The 26,690-nt window shown below is 50.6% G+C and overlaps 2 protein-coding genes across 4 annotated transcripts in view; one reads left to right on the plus strand and one right to left on the minus strand.

Annotated features, from left to right (window-relative positions):
- RPS7 (ribosomal protein S7) overlaps positions 1-26,690 on the minus strand; it is a 261,270-nt gene that overhangs the window by 11,133 nt on the left and 223,447 nt on the right. The window lies entirely within an intron of this gene.
- RNASEH1 (ribonuclease H1) lies at positions 4,754-20,398 on the plus strand. 3 transcript variants are annotated; one of them, XM_080814337.1, is made up of 9 exons: positions 4,778-4,981; positions 5,677-5,792; positions 9,584-9,742; positions 10,315-10,414; positions 11,369-11,423; positions 11,761-11,845; positions 12,634-12,758; positions 15,359-15,476; positions 19,953-20,398. In XM_080814337.1, the coding sequence occupies exons 1-8, from the start codon at positions 4,851-4,853 to the stop codon at positions 15,443-15,445; spliced, it is 858 nt and encodes a 285-aa protein (XP_080670463.1). In that variant the 5' UTR covers positions 4,778-4,850; the 3' UTR covers positions 15,446-15,476; positions 19,953-20,398. The 3 variants fall into 3 exon arrangements, with proteins under 3 accessions (XP_080670465.1, XP_080670463.1, XP_080670464.1); XM_080814338.1 differs by lacking the exon at positions 19,953-20,398 and adding an exon at positions 15,808-16,287; XM_080814339.1 differs by lacking the exons at positions 15,359-15,476; positions 19,953-20,398 and adding an exon at positions 13,248-13,691 and having other exon boundaries at positions 4,754-4,981.

Raw genomic sequence — 26,690 nt, forward strand, 5'->3', positions numbered from 1 at the left:
CCCAGGCGCCCCTAAAAAGAGTAAATTTCAATCTTCAAGGCATTCTTCAAATTCAGTAAAATATTTAATGTACAAACTAAAATCTGCTCTTCATTTTTATTTATTTCTGTCATCTCTACACCCAACATGGGGCTGGAATTCACAACCCTGAGATCAAGAGTCACACACTCCTCCCACGGAGCCAGCCGGGTGCCCCTAAAATCCGTCATGGCCATTTCACTAAGTTAGAACACAAGTGATCACAGGGAATGACACAGTGAAGTAAGGCAAGTTCCAGTCCGACTTCTCTGTCTTCACAGTCACCACGCTGCCCCTGTTGGCTTCAGACGTATGGTCCAAACAGAGGAGGACTTGGCACCTAGAGCCGCACCCAGCTGTGCCTGCCGCAAGAGCAGAGCCCCTGAGCCGGTGCCCTTGTCGGGGAGTGCATGCCTGCGGGAGCCGACTGGGTCACTGAGTTCTCGGGAGTATTGAGATGAGGAACTGACACTTGTGGCAAACCACACCTCATCCAGATTCTGGATGAGCCTGACTTCTAGGGAGTGACTGTCTTAACCCCAGGACCTCAGGGCGTGAGCTGTAAGATCCTGAATGCAGCAGGGGATCTTTGTGCCCCATGCATGGCTCATATGGTGGGCTGCTGTAGAGTGGCCAGGCCCACGGAGAGAACCCCAGCTCTGGGGCTCACCTCTCTTCCTTGATGAAAGGCAGCAAAATGAGCTCGCTGGCTTCTGCACTCACCTGACTGCCCCCGGATTCCTTGCTGATGCTGGTCACAGCTTCAAGTTACCAGTGAGAAGATCGCGGATCAAGTTCCAGTTCCAGAACTAAGTAGGTGACTTTGGGCAACTCATCAAAAGATCTCTGTCTGTCAAATAAACCTGAGGTCTGCCAGGACTGGGGTGGGAAGCAAACAGAGTCCCAGAAATGAAGCAGTGCGGCTGGCTACGGGGGGAGGGGTGTCCTCAACCCCGGGGAGGGGGGGGCTGCCAAAACACACACCGCTGGGCTCCCCCCTCGCTTCCCCTACCCCCCCCCCCCCCGCAGAGCTGGAAGAGTTCCGACCCTGCTGCTTTGGGGCAGGACCCAGAATTCCCATTGCTGCCAAGCTCCCAGGTGATGGTTTCGCGGCTGGTCTGAGGACCGCACTGTGAGAGCCATGACTTAGGTTTTCCAGGATGGATGCTGGGCTGGGGTCTAAGTACTGGCTGCAGCCCTGCCTGTGTGCATGGCTGCGGGCAAGGTACTTGATCACTCGAAACCTCGGCTTTCTCGTCGGAAAACAAGATGACGTTAGTACCGCATCGTGAGTGTCGTATATGGCTGTGCGCATAGAGTAGTACTTGGTGCAGTACCTGGGACATCGAACCAGCTTCCCGAGCATCCGCTCTGACGGTAAAAAGTGATTCCACGGCTTCTGCACACTGCAGGGAGCTAATGAACAAAACTGTTTCTTCCAAAGCGAGGGATGGCTTCATACACTTACCTATCCCAAACTGCACATTTTGGGAAATCCTAATGTGTTTTACAGAAGCATGTTATAGACTGGTAGAAATTTTTATTCAAAAAATACAATTTGCAGGCAAAGTATAAACAGGAATTACAAGCACACAGTTTGAATATATTATTTTTCATGTGTTCCTATGTTGATCTATAATATTTTCTAGGTCAGCACTTCCTAAGATGTTGGCCTCAGGACTCTTGAACTTCTTAAAGTTATCAAAGACCTTGAAGAATTTTTCTTTGTAGGTTATGAGTAGTGATATTTACCACATGCAACATAAAATGGAGAAAATTTTTAAATTATTCATTAAAACAGTAAACCCACTTTAAGTTAATATAAGTAATATGTTTTATTAAAAATAACCATATCCCCTGCCCCCAAAGTGAGAAGAGTAGCAGTGATTTACGTTTTGCAAATGTCAGTAATGTCTGACTTGGAGGACACGCCTCTCTTCCTTTAGATTTACGGCTTTCTGCATGCATGTGTAACTCAAGGAGTACATGTTTTCATTTATACAAAGAATGTCCTATCTCCACTTGGGGACTTGCTTTATTCACTTAGAATTAATGCTAAGAATTATCCATAATTGTGTGTGTCAGTGAAACCTAGTTCACTCATTTTGAATGCTGTCGAGTCTCACTGACTTCTGGGCCAGTGGGCCAGTGTTTGCCCAGGATGGGTAAATCACATACACTTGGAGCCAGATTTTAAGATAGGAAAGATTTTCAGATGAGTAATTGGCCAATGAAACACCAGAAGAAGCAGTTTGGGAATTATAGAAAGCCACATGGGCAATTTTCTTAACATACTCAGACATAACCTACAGCTTTAGCAGGATGATGAGTGCCCTGTGATAAAGGACCACAGCCAGCCAGTTTACACAGAGAAGAAAGTCCCAGTTGCGTCTGACCCCAGGATCAAACCAGTGGGATGGGCAGCACATTGACAGGGGCTCAGCCTCCTTCCTCCCCAAGGGAACACGACAGACACAGCTGTGTCGATAACCTGTACTACTGTCAGCATTTCAGAGCAGACTGACCATGCCAGCTCAGAGTTTTATTTTTTTTAAATATTTTTATTTATTTGTTTATTTGACAGAGAGAGAGAGATCACAAGTAGGCCAAGAGGCAGGCAGAGAGAGAGGAGGAAGCAGGCTCCCCGCTGAGCAAAGAGCCCCAGGCGGGGCTCGATCCCAGGACCCTGGGATCATGACCTGAGCCGAAGGCAGAGGCTCCAACCCACGGAGCCACCCGGGCACCCCAGCCAGCTCAGAGTTTTAAAGTGAAGACTTTTGCTTTTGGCCCACTGCCCCAATCTTCCAGTCGGCCTCCTGACCTGGAACCAGCTCTTCCAGTGCCATCTGTGTCCCTAACCGAACCTGTTGTCACCCCGAAAAGATGAGCTTGTGATGCCTCTGAGGAAAGCAAGTCTAGAAATAAATTGTCCCCAGTGTAGCCTGAGCTCACTCAGAGGCCACTGGCGCTCCACGGCCTCGAGTGAAGACAGAAGGAACTGCAGTAAAAAGAGGGGCTGCTGTCACCCTGAGAGCAGGGGCATCTCCGGGCTTCCCAGCTATGCGAGAAGAGATACCATGGTCAACCGTTAATGATTTTTAGGGACAATTTTTATTTTTCTTATTTTTTTATTTCTAATTTTTTTAAAGATTTTATTTATTTACTTGACAGACAGAGATCACAAGTAGGCAGGGGGGCGGGGGAAGCAGGCTCCCTGCTGAGCAGAGAGCCCAATACGGGGCTCCATCCCAGGACCCTGAGATCATGACCTGAGCCGAAGGCAGAGGTCTAACCCCCTGAGCCACCCAGGCGCCCCCTTAGGGACAATTTTTAAGTTATTTTTTAAGCTTATTTATTTTTTGAATAGGCTCTACACCCAACGTAGGGCTGGAACTCATAACCCAGAGATCAAGAAGCCCGCGCTCTTCCAAGTGAGCCAGCCAGGAGCCCGCAGGACTTTTTTAAGACGCTATCCAGAGTGCAATAAAAACAGAAATGAGGAATGGACTGTAGCCCACTTAAATTTAAACGAGGAAAGCGGAAATTTTTAAAATGCATGTTCTTTGAGTTCACAGACACACAGCTGACCCCAGCAAGGTCCGGCTCCCCTTCGCGGCCCCTTCTTCCCGCTCTGCTACCGCGCGTGAGCGGACTCTCCGCCCTTCCAGGCCCGCTCCCCGCTGTCCCCCCGTCCGAGCCCGCCCCGCGCTGCCGGCTCCCCTCGCCCGCCGGTCCCGGCGGATGCCCGCACTCAGCCTGGCCCCCTCAGCCGTGCCTCGCCGGGCTTGGGCCGAGGACGGCGGGTGTCGGGTGAGGTTTGCCCGACTGAGCACCCGGAGGAAATTAGGGTCGCTGGAAAACCGAGGCTTGTCAGTGGACAGGGCTTTTCGAAGTTGTTGTTTTGCTTACAGAGCAAAAAGTCAAGAAACAGGCAGAAGCTAACAAATCGCTTTTGCAACGAAATTGTCTCCCTGGGTCCCAGGGCACGAGGGTTTGACGTCCCCGCGGTCACGCACCCACGTGGGTGGGGCGCTCCCCTTCCCGCCGGCCTCGGCTCTCTCTTCCATCGCCGAGGGCCAGTCCTCCGGCCTCTACGGCACTTAGGAGGACAGCCACCTAGTCCTTCGGTCGGGCAGCCCGGACCGCGCGCAGGGGGACCGGGACAGGCCGGCAAACGGCCGCGGGGGCGCGGAGCGGCGAGCGCAGGAGCCTCCAGCTGCCCCGCCCAGACCCCGCCCCCGCCCTCCAGCTGCCCCGCCCAGACCCCGCCCCCCGCCCTCCAGCTGCCCCGCCCAGACCCCGCCCCTCCTGCGGCCCCGCCCCCCGCCCTCCAGCTGCCCCCAGGCCCCGCCCCCCTGCGGCCCTCCCCAGACCACGCCCCTCAGGGCGGGGCACGGCTCCTCATTCGGCCCCGCCCCTCGCGCGGCGCTGCCCCGACCCCTCCGCCTAGATCCCACCCCTCACGCGGAACCACCCCAGACCCCGCCCCTCAAGGGCCACCTTCTCGCCTACACCGCCCAGACCACGCCCCCTCCTCGGCACCGCCCCGCCCACATCCCCCAGACTCCTCCCCTCACCGCCCCCGCCCACCCCACCTTTGTCCCCACCCATCTCCGTAGATTCCACCCCTTCCGGGACCGCCCAGATCCGACTGTCTCCCTGACTTCCGGGAAATTGAGCCGGAAACGCACTGGGCCTTAGACGCCCCCCTAGGCCCCGCCCCGCAGGCGGGGGCGCGCGTCATCGCTTCGCGCCGTCGCCGGAAGTTGGGTCTGTGTGGTGGAGGCGCGAGCGGCGAGGCTAAGCTGCGGCCCGATGGCCGGCTGTGAGCGATGACCAGGCTTCTGGGCGTGGCGCGCAGAGTTGCTTTGGCCGCCGTGCGCTGCAGCACCTGCGGTCGCAGCGGCCTCAGCATGTTTTATGCCGTGAGGAGGGGCCGCAAGGCCGGGGTCTTCCAGACCTGGTGAGTGGGCCGCGCTCCCCGAGGCCGAGCCGGGGCGGCCGCGGGCGGCTCTCCGGACTGGCCCCGGGCTCGCGGCCTGCGGCCTGGGGTGGAGCGCCCGGGAGCCCCGCCGCCGCCGGCCTCCGCTGACGTGGGCTCGCAGGTCCCGGCCCCGGCGCGGGTTCGTTGCGTGGGCGGTGTCGGAAAGGCCACCTGGAGCCTGAGCGCGCCCGGGGCCCCGCCTCCCCCCTCCCGTGTGGGTCAGGGCAAGTTCCCCGGCGGCTGCCCGTAGTCCGACTGCGGCAGTGCCTGACCTCGCCCCGCCTGTGTCCGTAGAAAGGGCACCTCTCCCGGGCCAAATTCGGATCCCTGGAACGGCCCTTGGAGCTGGGTTTGCGCCCTGCGGGGGTCGCCGCTGTGTCGGGGGCTGCCGGGCTCGGTGAGAGGCCCGGGGCTTGCGTTCACGCGCTGGGGCCGCACGAGCGCAGGCTTCACGGAGGTGCCCCTGAGCTGTACGGAAAGGGTTAACGGGACCCCCGTCTTCAGACCTGTCCCCGCCAGCACTTCCGGTGTGCTTTGAGATGGAGCACACGGACGCGCTGGTGTCCTCGGCTGCCGGGCTCCGCGGGGTGGAGGCGGGGCAGCAGAGCCGACCCGGAAGGGGCCCGTCGGGGGACCGGTGAGGGAGGGGGCAGTAACGCGGCGCTCTGTTGCAGGAGCGAATGCAGAGCGCAGGTGGACCGCTTTCCGGCCGCGCGCTTTAAGAAGTTTGCCACGGAGGAGGAGGCCTGGGCCTTCGTCAGGAAGCCTGCCAGCCCGGGCGGCTCGGAAGGTAGCCGTCTGCCCTCGTCCCCGGGGCCTCGCGCACCCCAGGTCCCTGATCTGTGCGGCTGTCGCCCAAACACAAGAAAAACCCCGTTTCACAGAGGGGACGGGCAGAAAGCCGTTGAGCTTAGCGGTGTCTGTTGTAACAGCGTTGGAGACAGCCCGGGGGGTCCTCCCTCTGCGCAATGCTTCCATTTATTTTTATCTTTAAATGTGTTTTCTAACAGTTTACTTATGTATTTGTCAGAGAAAGAAAGAGAGAGAGAGAGCACAAGCAGGGGGACGGCAGGCCGAGGGAGCAGCAGGCCCCCGGCTGAGCAGGGAGCCCTGGGTCCCACCCGACCCCAGCCGAAGGCAGGTGCTTAACGACTGAGCCACCCAGGCGGCCCCTAATTCTGTCTTTTAAAAATACTTGTTCTGTTACCGGATTGAATGGGCTCCAGTTTTGTTTTGTTTTTGTTTTTTTTTTAAAGATTTTATTTATTTATTTGACAGAGAGAGAGAGATCACAAGTAGGCAGAGAGAGAAGGGGAAGCAGGCTCCCCACCGAGCAGAGAGCGGGATGCGGGACTGGATCCCAGGACCCTGGGATCATGACCTGAGCCGAAGGCAGAGGCTAACCCACGGAGCCACCCAGGCGCCCGAAATGGGCTCCAGTTTTAAGGGGACGAATGTAGTTTGTGTCCCGGCATGCACATGTATGGTGTTTTCTCCTTCCTTAGGACAGGCGTACACAATCAGAATCTCTTACACTTTCACGTGTTGCAGAAAGTACAGTTAATTGAAGTTTAAGCCTCAGTGTAAGGAACATCAAATATACAGAACAAGGGGTGACTGCTTGGTAGTACAAAATTTTTAAAATATAATTACCCTTTGAACAACATGAGTTTGAGCCGCATGAGGAAACTTATAGGTGGACTTCATTATATTATGTTTATCATAAAATATACATTTATTATAAATTTTCCTTAGGATTTTTTTTTTTTAAGATTTTGTTTGTTTGTCGAGGAGAGAGAAAGAGCACAAGTGGGGACAGGGGCAGGCAGAGGGAGAAGCAGACTCCCTGCCAAGCAAGGAGTCTGGTGTGGGATTCGATCCCAGGACTCCGGATCATGACCTGAGCCAGAAGCAGACGCCCAGCTGACTGAGCCACTCAGGTGTCCTTCCTTAGGATTTTCTTTTTTAAAGATTTTTATTTATTGAGAGAGAATACAGTCCTGAGCAGCGGGAAGAGCAGAGGAAGAAGGAGAGGCAGACTCCCTGCTGAGCAGGGAGCCCAACATGGCTGGATCTCGGGGCTCCAGGCAGACGCTTAATCTGCTGGGCCACCCAGGCGCCCCTTAGTAACATTTTCTATTCACTGGTACTTTATTGTGAGACTGCGGCATATGAGACATACACATGTGAGTCAACAGTAGGCTCTCAGTAGCAGTTAAGTGTTTGAGGAGTCACAGATTATACCGATTTTCGACTGAGCGGGCCTTTAGACCCCCGTGTTCAGGGGTAAATTGTCTCATTAGCTTTACTCACAGATTTTTTTACTAGTGGATTAAGATGAGACACGGGTTTGAATCCATGTTTTTCGGCCAGGCGCTCCACGGTCCCACTGAGATGCGCAGGCTCTGAACAGCGGCTCCTTCGGGAGGCCATGACCATTGTGGTCAAAGAGAGGAGTCACGTTTAGGAATCTTCCCTGCATGACAAGGCAGGATAGAAGCAGGGCAGAACCTCGCTCACTGTGCGTCTGCTTCACCCTCTGTCTCCCCAGCAGCTTCTCAGGAAGTTGCGATGTGACTGTTAACATTTTCTGCCCCAGTGGAGAAATCAGTTTGGGACAGAAAACAAATGTGCAAGTATGGTTCTTGTCTTAGTTGGGTTCTTAATGTTTCCTTCTCACTGCTCTTTTGTCTTAACCAGTTAGTGATTGATTCATACTTCAGTTCTTGCACTAGAAGTATGTTTCTGTTTATTAAATGCTCTAAATCCTAAGGCGAGTTAGTTCTTTATGAATCATCTTTCTTAAAAGTTCAAAGATCTCCAAGTTAGTGACTTATATGTATAAATTGGGATTTACATCTTTAATGTTCAAAACTGTGTCAAAGCAAAAGTGGTAGCCCCTTTCCCAGATTTTCTCTTAATGTGATGTATATTTTTATTTTGGGATTCTTGAGCTATTTGGCAGTTACCATGATTTTTGTAAACTGATTTGGGTTTAACTTACTCAATCCAATTTTGAGAAGGGAAAATTATCTGACAACAATGGGCTCCTTTTCCTTCAAAGTCTTGTCTGTCCTTTAAAAACTTGGATTCTGGGGCGCCTGGGTGGCTCAGTGGGTTAAAGCCTCTGCGTTCGGCTCAGGTCATGATCCCAGGGTCCTGGGATCAAGCCCCACATCGGGCTCTCTGCTAAGCAGGGAGCCTGCTGCTCCCTCTCTCTCTGCCTGCTTCTCTGCCTACTTGTGATCTCTGTCTGTCAAATAAATAAATAAAATCTTTAAAAAAAAAAAAAACGGATTCCAATTTAACTTTCTATGTTATTACAAATAAAATCAATATTTGTATTGGTACTAAACTTCTACAGAATTACCCTTTGATTTGTACTTGTGTTTTTGGGTTTACTTACGTAGGGTCCCTGGAGGAATATTTTTCTTTCAAGAGTTTATTTATTTGAGATAGAGCGAGAGTGAGAGAAAGCGAAGCAGGGGGAGCTGCAGGGAGAGGGAGAAGCAGACTCTCCACTGAGCAGGGAGCTGGGTGCCGAGCCAGGTGCCTGCACTCCAGGTTTGTGACCGGAGCTGACGACAGACGCTTAACCGAGTGAGCCACTCAGGCGCCCCCCCCCCCCAGAGGAATATTTTAAAGGTAAATGCAGCAGAGTGGAAACCCGAACGTTGCCCTCCATAGTGGCTTCGGTCAGATTTTGCCTAGATCACCTGCAGCAGTCTTCTGACAGGTGTGGGTGGAGAAGCTCCTGCAGACAGGGCATTCTGGCCTGGAGCCGTGTGGTAAGTGTTCAGTCAACACTGGAGCCCCATTTCTCCGTCCCTGCTTTAGGGACGAGCTTAAAGTGAATTCTGTAGTGTGGGGCTTGGTGGTTGTGTTGCAGATAAACTTGGTTGCTGCCTCTGTGCCTCTGTTCTGACTCCATAAAATGAGAATGTAGGAAAAGCTGCTCCCACATAACCTGAGGGAGTATGTGAGAAGCCTCTGGGCTTAACCCTGCCTCCCATGGCTGAGCTCCTGAAGGAAAGCTCTGCAGCCGCCGCCCTGAAGGGGCCCAGTCCCTTCTGCTGTTGGCCTTCTGCTTCCTTTCCTCAGTGTGGCCACTGTCTCCTCACTTAAGGTCAAGTTGCCGTGCCCTCTCAACTTTCCCGGAGGTTCTCAACTTGGCGGTGATGGAGCTGACGCACCTAGAGTAATAGCATCTACAGAATTCGAGTCCTTGTTTTCTTTCTGGGGAGAGAGTCCCTCAGATTGTCAAACTGCCCACCATCCCAGTGGGATTCAAACCTTTGCCACCTCTACCATCTCTGTCAAAACCAGGTTTCTGCTTTAAGAGAGAGGTTGCTCCTGTCTTCATATCGCCCTTGTCAAGCTTAGGGAAGCTTTAGAGTAATTTCACGGGACATGAAAATCTGACACGGTGTGGACTGTCCTAAGTGATTTCCTCTCTGTAAGGCCGCAGAGCACAATTAAGTAGATTTAGTGATACTGAGTCACATACTGAACTTGTGGATTGTTAAGCCTTTCGTGTTCTGTTCATTTTTTCCTGCTTTTTGAGTAGACTTGATCTTTCAGGTACAGAAAATAAGCGTGACCAAGAGTCACAAGTGAAAGCCAACAAGCGACTCCATGAGCCCTCGGATGGAGAGGGAAACGCAGAGCCCTGTGCAAAGCAGGCAAGACAGACCTCGGAATCCGTGCCTTCAGTTGACAAAGACACATTTTCTTATATGGGTATGCATCTTGGATTTTTGAGTTTTCCATATAATAATCATGACACCAAGGTGCCCCTGAGCCTCTGTCTTGATGGAACAAAGCAAACACAGGGGACCGTAGCCTATTAAAGGGAAATATGCTAAGAAAAAAAAAATTAGACCAACATTTGTCAGAGGACTAGACCTTCTGGGGGACAGGTCCTTATTCATGCCAAGACACTACTTATTTGCAAAGACAGCTCCGGGGAGTGAGTGTGAGCCCTGCTCCCCGTGGGGAGAGGGATGGCGACACTCTTCTCACCTCTGTAGTGGGGGATGCAACAGCAGCGGGTTCTGAGTTCCCAAAATGCCTGCCTTTACCTTTAATTTACCTTTAAATTGCCATATCCGAGATAGGAGGGCATGCTAATCAGAAGGTGTTGAGGGCCGCTTTTATAAGGAACTGATAATGTTTTTCTAGATAGAGAATATAGATCACATTGTACATACTCTCTCAGTTAAAATGTGAATTTAAGCTTAGTGAATTTGTTAAATGAATCTCAGTTTTTTGTGCTTTGATTCCAGTGCCACTCATAAAACTCCCTCTTTTAGGAGAATCTGTTGTCGTCTACACTGATGGCTGCTGCTCCAGTAACGGGCGGAAGAGGGCACGAGCAGGCATCGGTGTTTACTGGGGGCCCGGCCATCCTTTGTGAGTAAACAAAAAAGGCTTCAGGTCTAAGTGAATCACATTCTAAAACTTGTCAAGGGATGACGCGAGATCTGCTGCTGATCTGGTTAGCTTTGGCAGAGCTTGGAACAAGCTTTGGTTCATGTCGACACTGATAGCTTTGTTCTTCAGAATGTAAATTACCTCAGCATTGCTTTCTTCACCCTGAATCTAGAGGAGTTTCTGTGTCTTGCTGATGACATCTTCTACCAAAATAACTTCCCTGCCCCCAGGAGAGTCACATGTCCCCTGCGGGATGGTTCTGGCAAGGACGTCCAAGGTTGCCAGACTTGGAACCTGTCATGTTCCCACGACTCTTCTGAGGACGTGTGAGCTTAGAGGTGACCTCTAGTTTTTCATAAGGCACGAGCTCAGGGGGATGCAAAGAGTGATCGTTTAGATACCCTGGACAGCCCTAAGATTCAGCGTAAAAGACGAATTTGAGCCTGTGAAGTAGCCACATCAGCTCTGAGCTTTGTCTCCAGCATTTCCAGGTACCCACAGCAGTGTTGGGCATAACGGAATATAAACTGTTGAGTAAGACTTTATATTTCTCTCGATTTGTGATCTATAGAGTTCTTTCCCTTTGAGATCTCATTTTAGCTGCAAACCCTCTAAGAGGCAACAAGCTTGTGTGGCACTGAGTGTCTGCGGGCTTAGTACTCACCCAGGACCCCACGCTAATGAACGCGGGGCCAGAAAGGAAACTTTGCTTCTGGTTTCCGGCCCGGTGTGCTTCACAAGACCACCCCGTGGTGCTTTTCCATAAAATGCTAGTACTCTTGGTTTGAGTTTTAAAGGCTGTCTATTTGTATGATGCTTTCATATGTCAAAAAAATGTATCAAGCCTGTCCTCCATTGAGAGGCGTAAGGAATCACTTTGGGAATTAGCTTTGTTAATTGATTTCATTTTCCTTTGTTTTGTTTTGCAACCAGGAATATAGGCATTAGGCTTCCCGGGCGGCAGACCAACCAAAGAGCAGAAATTCATGTAAGTTGTCAGACACGTTTCCCACTAAGAGTAAGACCATCATAGCAGTGAACTGCGTACAGTGTGTGCGCACAGGATACTCAAAGTCCAGAAGAAACTTGGTTTGGGGTTACAAGTGATTCTGATGGATAGGAATTTTCCAGAAAAGTTTTAAAAGTTATTTCAAATAGATGTGCAAACAGAACTGTATGTGTGGCATTATTTCATGCAGAGCATATAATCATTACACTTAGCACAGAGAAAGAAAGAATGTTTAAATAGCGAAGTGATTTTGAACTTCGGTAATGTTGAAAATTGGACAACTTCTGTAGCATGATGACTGACCTGTTTCTTTAAGGCAGCCTGCAAAGCCATCGAGCAAGCAAAGGCTCAGAACATCAAGAAGCTGGTTCTATATACGGACAGTATGTTTACCATAAATGGTAAGCTTTTACATTTTACTTCTAGTGTTTCCTGGTAAACATGAAGGAAAATAGGTATTTCCTTCTCCTATGGGAGGTGTATCGGGGCAGGACCCAAATGGTGAATGAAGACAACCATTGGTTTGTCCGGTATAAAGAGAAAACCGGGGATTCTGGAGCCCAGATGTGCTGCTCTGGAGTTTGCCACATAGACATGTCTTCGCCAGGCTCCTAAGATAGGGCAGCGGGTAGCTGTGTCTCTGCTCTCGTAGTCCTTCAAGTGTAAACATGCATAAGTAACTGAAGGTGGCGTGCTGATGGCTCCTTTGAGAAATAATCATGTTTAGGACACGGGGAGGGGGTTGAAGAAGCAGAGAGATGTCCTTTTTTTTTTTTTTTTTAAATTTTATTTTTATGTATTTGACAGACAGAAATCACAAGTAGGCAGAGAGGCAGGCAGAGAGAGGGGGAAGCAGGCTCCCCGCTGAGCAGAGAGCCCGATGCGGGGCTCGATCCCAGGACCCCGAGATCATGACCTGAGCCGAAGGCAGAGGCTTAACCCACGGAGCCACCCAGGTGCCCCGAGAGGTGTCCTCTTAAGCTGGGAGCTGTGGGTCAGCACCAGTCCAGTCAGAGGGGTAAGCAGAGGAGTGTGCCGGGTGGGTGCCCCCGGCGGGCGGACAGCCTGTGTGGGCCAGCGGCAAGTCCACGCCACTGTGCAGATGAGTAGAGCAGGTGGAGGAGGGACGTCTAGGGAGGAAGAGACCGGGACATTCGAGCTCAGCGGACTGTGAGTGCATTTCTCGCAGGTGTCACTAATTGGGTTCAAGGCTGGAAGAAGAATGGGTGGAAGACGAGCGCGGGGAAAGAGGTGACCAACAAGGAGGACTTCGAGGTGCTGGAGCAGCTCACCCAGGGCATGGACATCCAGTGGGTGCGTGTTGTCCGAACCAGGCCTCTTACGTGGCTATGAGGACCAGACACTCGGGTGAGAGAAGGGGCGGGGGGTGGCAGCAGAGAGAGAACCTTAAGTAGGCCCTGCGCTCAGCGTGGAGCCCGATGTGGGCTCGGTCTCGCAGCTCTGAGGTCATGACCTGAGCCGAAATCAAGAGTTGGACATTTAACTGACGGAGCCACCCAGGTGTCTAGGACCAAATATTCTGAGTTAACTGGAGAGGTTAGTACTTTAATGACTTAAGTTAAAAGTTTACATAAAATTAATATCATAGCGTGTATTAGAAATTGCAACATATTTGAGTCTTGATCATCCTGTAAGTGATGCTGCTTATTATTGGTGTGATTGTGTGTAGAACACACCGTTCGGGCAGCGTGACTGAGGGGTGTTCAGTGTTCCTCTCATTGTCTCGGCGGTGCTTGGGAGGGCCTCGTCTGGGCTCATGTTGCAGCATTTTTTTTCCTTCAGTGCCTGTAGTTGTGGTCATGCTGCTTGGAAGAATGAAGAGTGGTGGGCAGCCAAGCAAAGTTCAGAGTGATGGACAGTACGAAGCTCCCAAAGAGGGAGGGGACCTGAGAGGGTTGCCTCCGGAGTTTCTAAGTCTAGGGGGTTTGATGGACTTGTTGGCAGGCTCTTTTAATCTGTGACCCTCCCTGTGCCTGTCCCCCAACCAAGTTTTTGTCATCAGTGTGGGAAAGGGTGGAGGCTCTTTCCAGAGTGGTGTAAAATCCTTTTAACGCTTATTTCCTCTTGGTTGGGTGGTAGGGAGGACACTTGTCCCTACCTGCCTTTCTTCCCACTAACCTTCGTTAACCTCATCACTGTTAAAGTGACTTGGTGATAGTCGACCTGTTGGTTTCTTTAGAATCAGCCATAATGTCAAAATAAAACTAATATATAAGGTATTTTGTTAAAGTGTGTGGAACATGACTTTTTTTTCCAAAATGGAATTCTTTTTCTTATTAATAGATAGTTTTTATTTTATTTTTATTTCTTTTTTTTTTTTTAAGATTCCATTCATTTATTTGACAGACAGAGATCACAAGTAGGCAGAGAGAGAGGAGGAAACAGGCTCCCCGCTGAGCAGAGAGCCCGATGCGGGTCTCAATCGCAGGACCCTGGGATCATGACCTGAGCTGAAGGCGGAGGCTTTAACCCACTGAGCCACCCAGGCACCCCTATTTTTATTTCTTTTTAAAGATTTTATTTATTTATTTGACAGACAGGGAACACGAGCAGGGGGGTGGGAGAGGGAGAAGCAGGCTTCCCGGCGAGCAGGGAGCCCAACTCGGGGCTCAATCCCAGGACCCTGGGATCATGACCTGAGCCGAAGGCAGATGCTGAACCGACCGAGCCACCCAGGCTCCCCAATAGATAGTTTTTATTACAACTTGTTTCAGGGGGCACCTGGGAGGCTCCGTCAATTAAGTGAATGTCTTTGGCTCAGGTTATAATCCCAGTGGGATCAAGGCCTGCATCAGGCTCCTTGCTCAGTGGGGAGCCTGCTTCTCCCTTTCCTCCCCGCTTGTGCTCTCTTGCTATCTCTGTCTCTCTCTCTCTCTCAAATAAATAAAATCTTTAAAAAAAAAAAGCTATAAAAAATAAAATTATTTTTAAGAAATACAGTTTCCAACAGATCTACAGTTACAAATCTCTACCCATACGTACTCCGTATGAATCTGCCATGTATAAAAGCATAAGATATCAGGGGAGCCTGGGTGTCTCAGTCAGTTGAGTGTCTGACTCGTGGTTTCTACTCAGGTCATGATCTCAGGGTCCTGGGATTGAGCCCTGTGTCTTGCTCCCTGCTGAGCCGGAAGTTGGCTTCTCCCTCTCCCTCTGGCCCTCCCCACTGCTCATGCTCTCTTGCTCTGTCTCTGTCAAATAAATCAAATCTTTCAAACAAACAAACAAACAAACTTGGGTCCAACAATACAGAGCAAGTTAAACTGCAAGCATTGTCTTAACCCTGTGCTGCTCTTCCAATCCAGGACCACGGAGAACAGCTTGGTGACGTAAGGTTTAAATCTGCCCTTCCCCAGTGTAGATGTAAACAGAGGTTAAAGCACAGAAGTACGCGCCTGGGTGGCTCAGTGGGTTAAGTGTCTGACTCTTGATCTCAGCTCAGGGCTTGATCTCACTGTCGTGGGATCAGGTCCCACATTGGGCTCACATTGGTTGTAGAGCCTACTTAGAAAAAAAAACCAAATCACATAATTATGTCTCCTCTTTCTGACAGCACTTAAAGAAAAAAAGTATGTGTTTTGGATATATATCTGTCCTCATCTATACATACATACGTTCTACTTGGAAAGCTTTCCAAGTTCCATCATTAAGGTTATAAAAATGAGTAAAAACAGTATGATCCAATTTGTGGAGAATCAAAATGGGATTTTCGTAAGTGCCTGCATTGTGTCCGTGTGTTGAGCATACAGGTTGTGCCATGTAGAACCGTGGAGGGGGGCCCTGGGGGAGGAGCGTTCTCCCCCTGCCCCCACTGGGAAGAGTCAGGATGTACTTGCGTGTTGCTTCTGTAAAGAAGCCAGTAAAGGTAAAAGGAAAAAAAATTTATTTAACAGATGCATGTTCCTGGTCATTCGGGATTTGTAGGCAATGAAGAGGCGGACAGATTAGCGCGAGAAGGAGCAAAGCAATCTGAGGACTGAGGGAGGTCGTCGTCGTTCTTGGAAAACTGGAGTGAGTGACTATTTGCTTGCCTTTCCTTACTGGTGTGAAAAATGAAACTTGCAGTAGATGGGCAGACGCAACCTGCAAAAAAGTAATAAATCCATCATTCTGGGATATCCTGTGATAAAATTCTAATACATTGACATCCTTCAGGATTTGAGCACGACTTGAAATTTCAGCGTTATGCTTTACTGGGTTTGACACTATTCACAGTTTCATTGCCATCTGGACAGAAATTTTAGGACTTTGATTTAATATGGCATGAATACAGCAGTGATTTAAAAACGCAGACAAGGTCTGGAAGTGTTCTGAAAGTGTTCATTAACCTTCTCGTTGGCAGGATTGAGTCTCATAATGTGCCGGCGGACTTGTACGTACCTGTGGATTAGAGCAAGTCAGTGCTCCTTGGTGGCTGCAGCCCATGCCAGGGCCCAGGCCTCGGCCAAGCAAGTGTGGGCTGGGTCTTAAAGGGCTGGCCCTGGGTACGAGGCAAGCCTGCACATGACCCGGGAGTTGACTGCTGTCTGGGAGCATCTTACAGAGCAAGATGCAGGAGTAAATCTTCTAAAATTTCTTGGGCTGTTTTTATTAAAAGCACTATGCAAGCAGGGGGCCCTCAGTGGCTCAGGCAGTTAAGCATCTGGCTCTGGATCCCAGCTTAGGTCCTGATCTCAGGGTCATGAGTTCAGGCCCAAATTGGGCTCCACACTGGGTGTGGCACCTACTTTAAAAAAAAATAATAATAATAAATCACTATGCAATTTAAAGTTTGGTCTGATCATTTAAAAGAATTTTTAAATTTATTAAATTTATTTTTTTTAAAGATTTTATTTTTCCTTGAGAGAGAGAGTGAGTGAGTGAGAGAGAGCACAAGGCGGGTGTGGGGAGGCTTGGGGAGAAGCAGACTCCCTGTTGAGCGGGGAGCCTGACCTGGGGCTCAATCCCAGAGCCCTGGGATCATGACCCGAGCCAGAGGCAGATAATTGACAGAGCCACACAGGCGCCCCAATTTTTTTTTCTTACTACTTTATCATAAAAAGGTACAGAAAATGACACAAATGTTTAGCTCGTCGAGTTGTTATTACTATAAGGTGAACTCCCTGATGACCACCACTCAGGCCAAGAACTAGAACTTGGCCAGACACTCCAGAAGGCTCTCCATGTGCTTCTCCAACCGCAGCCCCTCCTTCCCTCTGAAGCGAATCCTGACTTTTATAGAAAAGACTTATTTGTGTTTCTTCGTGGTAGTTGAACCTCGTCTACCTTTTTTTAGGCTCCGTATTTCTGAGGTCCCTTGATTGTGTGTATTGGTCTCCTTGTGTGGGTTACCTGTTGAGGAACCTGGGCCATTGGTCCTGTTGATTCCCACGGTCTAGGCTTTGCCACATACATTGTCCTGGCACGGTCCAGCATTTTCTCTGGCCTCTGTACTTCCCGTAAATTGGCAGCTGGACCCAGAGGCTTGACGAGAATCAGGTTCCACACCTCCAGCAAGTGGTAAAGAGCCGCGTGCTTTCGTTCGCAGGTACAGGCTCTTCGCATTTTCCTGGTGTTGGCGGCTGCCGGTGCCCCGTGCATCGGTCTGTTAACGGTTTGGAGCCTCTAACATGGTGATATAGTGATGTGCTGTGATTTTGCTGACGTTTATTGGCTGGGTTGGTTTTAGAAGATGCGTCCTCTCATCTGCTATTTGGTTACCCAGTGGTGTTCATTTAGGAAAGGCAGGATAAGTGCAAAGATAATTAGTTCCTTGTCATCCTTAGAAGGTGGCCACTTAAAGTTTTTTATTCATACTTTTTTTTTTAAGATTTTATTTATTCATTTGACAGACAGAGATCACAAGTAGGCAGAGAAGCGGTCAGAGAGAAAGCAGGAGGAAGCAGGCTCCCACTGAGCAGAGAACCTGGTGCCAGGCTCGATCCCAGGACCCTGGGATCATGACCTGAGCCGAAGGCAGAGGCTTTAACCCACTTAGCCACCGAGGTGCCCCCATACTTTTTTTTTTTTTAATTTTTGTATTAACATACAATGTATTATTAGCCCCAGGGGTACAGGTGTGTGAATCACCAGGTTTACACACTTCACAGCACTCACCATAGCACATACCCTCCCCAGTGTCCATAACCCAGCCACCCTCTCCCTACCCCCCTCCCCCGGCAAACCTCAGATTGTTTTGTGAGATTAAGAGTCTCTTATGGTTTGTCTCCCTCCCGATCCCATCTTGTTTCATTTTTTCCTTTCCTACCCCCCAAGCCCCCCACGTTGCCTCTCATCTTCCTCATATTCATACATTCTTATAACACATAAGTGTCATAAACTCATTTACCTGAGCCTTTTGGATAGGTTTCAGGACATTGCCTTTTCTTCATTGAACCCAAATTGTAGCTGCTTTGGCCTGTAGGAGGGAGGATCTTCAGGTTGGCTCTTTATTTGTTTTGATGTTCATGGATGCACACACAGGCAGTGACCACACAGGTGTACACTGTAGGCTCACGCGCAGTCCATGCGTGCACACCCGCATGCATGTGCGGACCCTACACGCGTGTGCACCCAGTCCTCAGTTAGCTCCATTGCAGTCCGGTGTGTCGAGGTGCTCCAGACCCATCTGGTACTTCTCCTGCTCCAGATCTGGCATCGTCTCTTTCTCTAACTCTAGCTTCTTTCTTTCTTTTTGTTTTGTAAGTTAAGTTATCTTTGTACCCAATGTGGGGCTTGACATCACGACCCCAAAATCAAGAGTTGCATGCTATTCTGACTGAGTCAGCCAGATTCCCTAGAATCCCAGTTTCTTTTAATGGCAGAAAAGGTATTTCAAATGCTTGGTGCTCGTCGCTCTAGGGTTGGTCATTGCCTCTAGGGCTTTTCAGGGCACAGAGTTAGAAAACCTACACATGTACACACATTTAAAGATAAAATACTTGAGCTCATATTGATATTTCCAGTAGGAACTCGGGATTTCAGAGTACTCAACTCTTCCGTGTTGTGTCTGTGTGTCCTTCCACACTGAGAATCCTGGGATAGAAATTCCTTAATTACGCACTTGCTTTACTCCGCGGTAACATGCGGTGCGGGGATACTGATATTCGTGTTCTGCTCTGATAGTGAAAACAGCACTGCATGTAGATGGTCAGTCGTTGCACAGTGAAATCTCCCCCCCCTTGCCCTCATCTCGTCTCACTTTGTGTAGTCCTTGGTTACACAGCCAGCGTTTGGTCAGTGTCATCTTGGAACCATCCTCCTGGACCTCCCCACGTTGACCTTGATTTGTTTGCTTTATGTTTGAAATCAGTTCTGTAGGGTATGAAATCCTTGGCTCACACTTTCCTCCCTTGAGTATCTGAAATCTTTATTTCAACTTTTTCCCAGCGTGAAAAGCCCAGTGAGTCTTTCTTACAAGTCATGTCTCCTTTTGGCTTCAGTGTTCCGAGGTCTGTTTTCCATGGTCGTGTTAGACGGTGTCCTGTGTTGTTTGCGCTGGGTCAGTGTGTGCAGGAGCACGCAGGCTCTCCGTCTGTGTGTGTTCACATCTGCTATTTCAGGAGGGTTTCCTGGAACTGCGGCTTAGTGTTCTGGTTTTCGTGTTTTGGCCTTCTGTTTTGGGGAACTTCAGTTTCTCTGTGTTGAAGTCAGATTTGTCCGTCCTCTGTGTTTCCTTCTTCTTCTTGAATCTCTCTCATCTCTTTTTAAGTTTTTTGTTTTCTAAAATTTGTTCTGCAGTTGATGTCCTGTTTCTAAAGGCATTATTTGTTGTGTTTGTTTGCTCTGATTCTCATTTCTGAAATTAATTTTCTTGTCTGTCTAGTTTCCTTGAATTCTGTCACCTTATTTCTGATGTTTTCTCATGCTCCCATCTCGGATCTTCTTTCTTGATGTTTTGAAGCAGCTCATTTTGGTCTGGTTGCTGGGTACGTCTTTCTGGCGTGCCCTCACTCTTTGTAGTGGTGTTTGTCCTCCTTTTCTTTTTTCTTAGAATAGCTCTGTGTGGGATTGGTACTTTCCCATCGTGCATTTTCCTAAACATTTAGTTCCAATAGTTTTTCTCGCTTCACAGAGTTCTCTTTTCTGATGAACTTTGAGTCATGCTAAAAATACGGCGGCTAGCTTCCGGAGCTCTCCCAGCTCTGGCCCTGCCGCACCTGCATCGAGTCCTTCTCTTTCCTCTGCCCCTTCCTGCTGGTGCTGGCTCTGTCCCCACAAGATGGGTCCCTGCGGGGCCAGCTGCAGCGGCTCTCGGGCTCCACGGCTGCAGCCCTCAGACCTTCTTGCAGCGGCTCTTCACCACCCGGGTAGGGACAGCTGTCCCGCTCCAGCCGCTGGCCTCCAGCCGGCCTGTGACACTGCAGTGGACACCTGTCGGAGCCATGGAGGCCCAGGGGCCCCACTGTGCTCTGTGCCACGGGTGTGCAGGCTGTGGTGGGCAGACCCTGTCCTTCATTTCCATGTGTCAGCTCTGTGGAGTCACCATACCATTTTGCTTTCTAACAGCTTTATGGAGGTGCGCTTGACGGACAGCAAATGGCACGTGTGTAAAGCGGACCTTGGATTCCCCCGTGAAGCCCCCGCAAGAGCTGCCTGTCACCTCCCAGGGTTTTCTCGCACCACTTTGAAATCCTTCCGTCCCGGACCCCATCCTCGGGCGACCACCGATCTGCTTCCTGTCTCTATAGATAATTTGTATTTTCTAAGGTATTTATATAAACGGAGTCCTACAGTATAAACTCCCTTCGTGTTCGGAGCTTCTTTCCGTCGTGTCATCATTCTGGCATCGGCGCAGCTGGGTCTGTCCCTAGCTCACTCCTTTCTGTCGCTGCGGAGCATCCACGGCTCGGGCGCACCACAGCTGTGCGCCCTCCTCCTGTCCACGGGCGTTTGCTTGGCCTCCGGGTGCGGCTCTTGTAAATAAAGCTGCTGTGAGCATGTATGTACTCGTCTTTTCCTGAACACGTGCCTTTACTTCTCGAGGGGATGGGCGGGATCACATGGCAGGCGTGGATTCGATTTTACGAAACGCCAGCCGACATCGTCTACCGTTTTACTCCCCCCTCAGCAGGGCAGGAGGGCTCCAGGGTGCCCCCATCCCCGTCCCGTGCTGCTGGTTCCCGAGGTCGTTCCAGACGACTGTGCTTCTGTTTCAGGTGAAGATTTGGGGAGATCCAAGAGTGCTCTTACAGTTGGTGCAGCGGCCAGCTCTCGACTTTGGCCCAGGTCATGACCTTAGGGTTGTGAAATCGCGTCCCACATTGGGCTCTAAACTGAGTGTGGAGCCCGCTTGCGTGGGCCGCTGCTGCTCTCAGAATGTGAGCTTGACGCTTGGCAGATGGAGGCTGTTGACATGTTATTTGTAGCTTCCACGCCAGTGAGATGAGGTGACTCCACTGCGGGTCTTTGAGAAAATCCAGAGGGTCTGTGCTGTCCCTCGGGACAGGCATGTGACAGCCGAGCTAAGTAGAACCAAACCGAAACCCAAGTGCTGGCGGTTGGGCAGCTTGCGCGGTCGTAAACAGGCTCCTCTTGTTTGCGGTGATGGCATCCTCAGCCAGGCAAGCCGGGGCCTTCAGAGGAGGACCTCGGCCTCCGTGCTACGTGTCTCCCTCGCGCTCCTGTTCCGGTAGTTCTGGAACAAGGAGGCGAGGCTGCTCAGTAACGGCCCCCCTTCATGTCCTGTGCTGATGGGACTTGCCGAACCTGGTGCGAGCAGGACGTCGGAGCGGAGCCTCTGGCTCTCCATCCAGCCGCGGCTCCGGCGCCCAGACTCGGCCTCCAGCAGGGCGGGCAGGGGCTCCTGTCCGTGTTGTGTCCCCGGCGCCTGGAAGGCCTTCAGATACTTAAGAGAACCTGCGCTGGTTTGTGAAAACAGCTGCGGTTTGCCGAGGGGATGGGAGGGAGAGAGGTCGGCACAGGACCAGTCTGGTCTGAACACTGGCGGGATCTTCAGCTTTCATCAAAATATGCCTCAAAATTAGGGTTCCTCCCTGGTGCTTCCTGGAGAGCCACAGTGGAAGGAGGATCTTGGACGAATACAAACAGGGTCAGTGAGGCTGGAGGGAGGACTGGCGGGCGCCGGCTCTGGCCCCGTTTTCTAGAGCTCTATTTCTTAATCCCAAAGATACACAAGAATTTAGTATAAAGGGCCATATCTCCAGTGGTGTAAACAGAGCCTGTTTACCCAGGACTCAAAATCCATTAACCATAAAAAGAAAATTAAAGACTACATAAAAATCAAAAAGTTACAAACGGCTTTATTTATTATTATTATTTATTATTTTTATTTTATTAGAGAGTAGGTATGCACAGGAGGAGGGGGCAGAGGTGGAGGGAGGGAGAGAAGCTTAAGCAGGCCCCGCACGAGCGCAGAGCCCAATGTGGAGCTCCGTCTCCCGACCCGGAGATCATGACCTGAGCCGAAATCAAGAGTTGTATGCTTTACCGACTGAGCCACAGGCACCCCTTGGACTGAAAAAAACTTTAAAAAGACCTAAGCATAGACAAATTCTGAAAAAAAATTTGGAACTGCTGTGACAGGAGGCTCATTTCTCTGATACATAAAGAACTAGTAGAAAGAAAATGCCCGATAGAACGGGCCAGTGGTAAATCACTCAGGGGCACGTGCCCTCGAGCAGGGAAAGATCCAGCTTCACTCCGGAGAGCACGCAGACTGACAGCGCACTGAGGCGTACTCTCCTGTAGCCTATCAATACCTCGTTACGCAGGATTTCTTAGCAAAACTCCAGCAGTCCAGGCGGCTGCTGGGAAACCACGCACTGCCGGGCCGGCGCGGGCAGCGCAGAATGGAGAAGTTCGCCGCCTGCTGAAATGAGGAGCGCGGGTAGCTTTGACCCGGCCTTTGCTGCTGTTTGGAATTTGCACTGCAGGTCCGCCTGCGGACATCCGAGTGAAGACAGGGTTCGCAGTGTCCGAGAAGGAAAGGATACTGGGGACTCGCCGACGTGGCCACGGGCGGCTCGCGGAGAAGCAGTGCGCGGAGGGCTTGCCGCGTTCCGTGCGTTGGTGCCAGAGCGCGGAGAGGGCGCCCTGCGGGGGTGCGGGGTGGGCGGGAGCTGATGGAGGGAGGACACCTCTCCACGTGTGAGCCCCTGCCTGTCATCTTGATTTTGAATCGTGTCGGAATAAGTGCTCAAAAATAAGAACGATTTTAGAGGTGTGTTTTCCTGGGAGACGGGAGGGGATGGTGCGCTCACCTGCAGGACTGCGGTGGGTGGAAAGCCTGGTGCAGCGGGGCAGGGCTCGCTGCGGTTTTGAAGTCCAGCCTCTACCTTCGCATCCACGGCCTCCAGTCCCACAGGCTCCTCAGGCCCCCGCGTCCTTGGTACTGGGGGGCACAGAACAAGCACAGTGCCTCTTGTAGGTACACAACTTGCTTTCACGTAACACTTGAAAACCCAGAGGCCAGCACCTGAGTCCGGGCTGTGATGGGCTGAATGGCTGTGGCCCCGAGTTCCCGTGTTGACGCCCTACCCACGGCGCGGCTGTGTTTGGAGATGGGGCCTCTAAGAAGTAATTAAGGTCGAATGAGCTCACTCTCTCCCTGCTGTTGCCACCGACAACAGGAAAGGCCACGTAAGGACATAGTGAAGCCAGGAAGGGAGACTTCCCCGAACCCAGGCAGCTGACACCTTGATCTTGGTCTTCTGGCCTCTGGACTTGTGAGAAATAAATATACAAGCCCCGGCCCCCCGCATCGGTGGCATTGTGGATGGCAGCCCTAGCTGGGTCCCCAGTGAAGGATGCCTGGTGAAGTCCAGTCTCCTCTTTTTTGGGGAGGAAATGAAGTTGGGGTCTGGTCCTCTGCCCCTCGGGTGCTGGCTGTCCTCGCCGCTCGCCACGCAGGCAGCATGACCCCGCCTCGGAGGCCGTGTGCGTGATTCTTCCGAGACTCCGCTCTGTGACTGTGTCAGTGAGACAACTTTGCTTTGTTAGGCGACAGGTTTTCCTAAATGGAATTGAGTTCATGGCATCCACATCATTTTGCTGAAGCCCAGAAGAACAAAAATGAAAATGAAGATATAGAATGATAGAGAAATGAAATTATTACTCCTATATTTGGTCATGGTTTTCTTTTTAAACCAGAAAAATGTCTATTTAGAGATAGGAATCTTGACATTGTGGAGACTTCCTTCTGTGTGACAGGCCCCACTTCATTGATCGATCTTCTTAAAGTTATTCAGACAGACTTTTGGAAAACTAAGAGGCAGAGATCAGTGACACGAGTGCTCTCCAGCAAGTCCTTGTTTTCTGTTTTCAAAGATGCGGACTGATGAGCAGCTAGAGCCTTTCTGCTGGTGCCCCCACGTTTTGCTTTAAATCCCTGAGCAGCACACGAAACCCCTCTCTTGAGGCTGACCGAGGTGACTGTGGTCAGGCTGGGAGGACCAGACCTGGGGACCCATCTGCTGTGAGCAGTGACAGTCCCATGCCGCCTTCATTCTGTCGTCAGAGGCTTTCAGAGTAGAGTCTGAGCACCTCTCATTCCTACGTCCGAGCCCTGCTGTGGGCACATGGTCTCCTGCGAGCAGGAGCTCCTGACGGCTCTGCCCTCTCCCACCCGCCGTGCAGCAGGCAGAACGTCAGATAATAGCACTCCTAGGGCTGCCCAGGCCCACCCAGTCCCCTCGTGACCAGCAGCTCCAGGACGGATCCTGAGGGCACCGTGTGTGCTGGGCCAGCTGCTGAGAGGCCGCCTGTGCCCTTGGGACGCCGTCAGTGACTTGCCCCATCTGCGGGTCTCCAGGGGCTGCCCGATCCCTCCCCCGATCTCTGCACAGAGCTGCTGGGGCTCAGGGTCCCTGCCCAGCTGCGTGGAGGGCCCAAGGGTCCATCTCTTGAGACACACCCATAAGGGGCTGTGGCGCCTCCCTGTCAGGCAGGACCTAGCACCCTAGGGCAGGGGAAGGCTCTGCTGGCGGGGCCCTGAGTGGCTGCACTTTTGACAAAGTGTCCAGTGACCTTTCTTGGCTCTGGTGTGTTCTACAACTGTAAGTAATCTTGTTCAATTCTTAGAGAATTCTCAGGGCGCCTGGGTGGCTCAGTTGGTGAAGCGTCCAACTCTTGATTCCAGCTTAGGTCATGATTTCAGGGTTGTGAGATCGAGCCCCATGTCAGTCTCTGTGCTGGGCACGGAGCCTGCTTAAGATTCTCTCTCTCCTCTACCCTCCCCGTGGCTTGCACACATGTGTGCTCGCTCGCTCGCTCTCTCAAAAAAAAAAAAAAAATTGTCAGGGGCTTTCTTAAATGTTTACACAGGCTAAAAATCTCCTCTCTGATCACCACCTCGTTGTTAATGGAATAGTGTTTCTTTCTGGAGGAAGTTCACCAGATCTGAAGAATCGAATGGGGGATGGCAGGACTTGGTGAGGCAGAAGACTGCCGAGGAGTTTCAGTTGGTCTGGAAATGGGTTTCTTACTCAGAAACCTCGCTCCCAACCCGAGCAAGCCTGCCGTCCCCTCGGAGCCGCGGGCTACCTCCAGGGCCTCCCCGCTGAGGGCGTTTGTCACTTCCCGAGTGAGAGGGTTCCTGTGGCTTTTGTTTTTGGGTGTTTGTTAAACTGTGGTGGGGAAGTCCTTGGTGATTATTGGGCGGCAAGGGCATGAAATGTAAAAAGAGAAATTGGAATTAAAGGATTTAAAAGATTATGTGGCTCCTCTCCCCATAATACCCAAAGAAGCACATCCTTTATGGTTTTACTTTTTTTTAAAAAAGATTTTATTTATTTGAGAGAGAGACAGAGATAGTGAGAGAGAGCATGAGTGGGAGGAGAGGGAGAAGCAGACTCCCCACCAAGCAGAGATCCTGATACGGGACCCTGAGGTCACGACCTAAGCCAAAGGCAGATGCTTAACCCACTGAGCCACCCAGGCACCCCCTGTATGGTTTTCTTTAAAAAGGCTCTGAAAAAGATTCTTGAATCATTCCGTTATGGCTCCTTGGCCACCACAGTGTCATGATTCAGCAGAACCCTTGTCTTTCCCTAGGGCTGTGTGGCTGATCCGCCCTCAGGAGGGCATCTGTCTATCACTACTGGTCATAGTGAATTTGCTTAGGCTTCACCTAGGACCTCTCCATAAACGACATCACGGAATAGCTTGTGGTTGGGGGACGTGATGTCTCTCTTCCTACTAAGCCCCTTGGTACTTGTCCCTTAAATGCACACTGAGACATGGAGATGAGGGTCTCCTTAGGCTCTGCAGTGAGGGCGGGAGAACAGTTTGTCTAGAAAGATGTCATGGGAGGACCAGTTGTCGTGAAAGGCTTTTTCCTTGGTTCTGCGATCCCCAGAGAGAGAGGCAACTCCAGGCTAAATGTACAGTGTGTGTGTGTCCATCCTGCTTTTCGGAAAACTTGACACAAGTTTGCATTTTTCCCAAAGAATATGTGTAAGGACGCACCCTTCCTAATACTAAGTCTCCCCAAACCTTCATTTGAAATACTCTTTTTTTCTCTTTGCCAGGCCTTTACCAGACTCCTTGCTCTGAGTTCCATTTGAGATTTCTGGAGAGGTCGGGCATCATCTTTTTATAAATCTGTTGGTCACTTGTGTATATGGCTTCCCATCAATTTCTTTAAGCCTTTTTAAAGGTACTTCAGGGAAGGAAACAGGTGCACAGTGTGGTGACTATACAGTGTGGTGACCAGTTGGTAATACTGGATTGTATCCTGGAAGCTTGCTAAGAGTGAATCTTAAGCGTCATACGCACATCCAAATAAAACGTTACCTGTGAGACTGTGGCTGTGTTAATTAACTTGATCACAATAATCATTTTACAATGTATACACAAATCATCAATTGGCCAAAAGTATAAGTATGGCCACCTGATCCTTGACGAAAGAGCAAAGGCATCACAATGGAGTGAAGATAGTCTCTTCAACAAGTGTTGCTGGAAAACTGTGCATCCACGTGCCGAAGAATGAATGTAGACCCAGGCCTGACGCCATTCACAAAAATTAATTCAAAATGGATCATAGACCTGAATGTAAAATGCAAAACCCTTAAACTTCCTAGAAGAGGACATTTCAGAAAGCCTAGATGCCCTCGGGCATGGCGGTGCCTTCTTAGCTCTGATGCCGAAGACGTGATCCAGGAAGGGACTGATGAGCTGGACTTGGTTAAAATAAAAAACGTCTGTGACAGCCGTGGAGAGAATGAGACGACAACCCACAGGCCGGGGGGGGGAGGAGTATTTGCAAAAGACGCATCTGAGAAAGGA

Source organism: Martes martes (assembly GCF_963455335.1).
Source record: "Martes martes genome assembly, chromosome: 9".
Classification (NCBI taxonomy): Eukaryota; Metazoa; Chordata; class Mammalia; order Carnivora; family Mustelidae; genus Martes; species Martes martes.

Bases quoted from the DNA above. Each gene is read 5' to 3' on its own strand.
- RNASEH1 (XM_080814337.1), top strand. From the start codon at position 4,851: ATGACCAGGCTTCTGGGCGTGGCGCGCAGAGTTGCTTTGGCCGCCGTG. The intron at 4,982-5,676 runs GTGAGTGGGCCG...GCTCTGTTGCAG, and splicing joins GCCGGGGTCTTCCAGACCTG to GAGCGAATGCAGAGCGCAGG. The intron at 5,793-9,583 runs GTAGCCGTCTGC...TTGATCTTTCAG, and splicing joins CAGCCCGGGCGGCTCGGAAG to GTACAGAAAATAAGCGTGAC.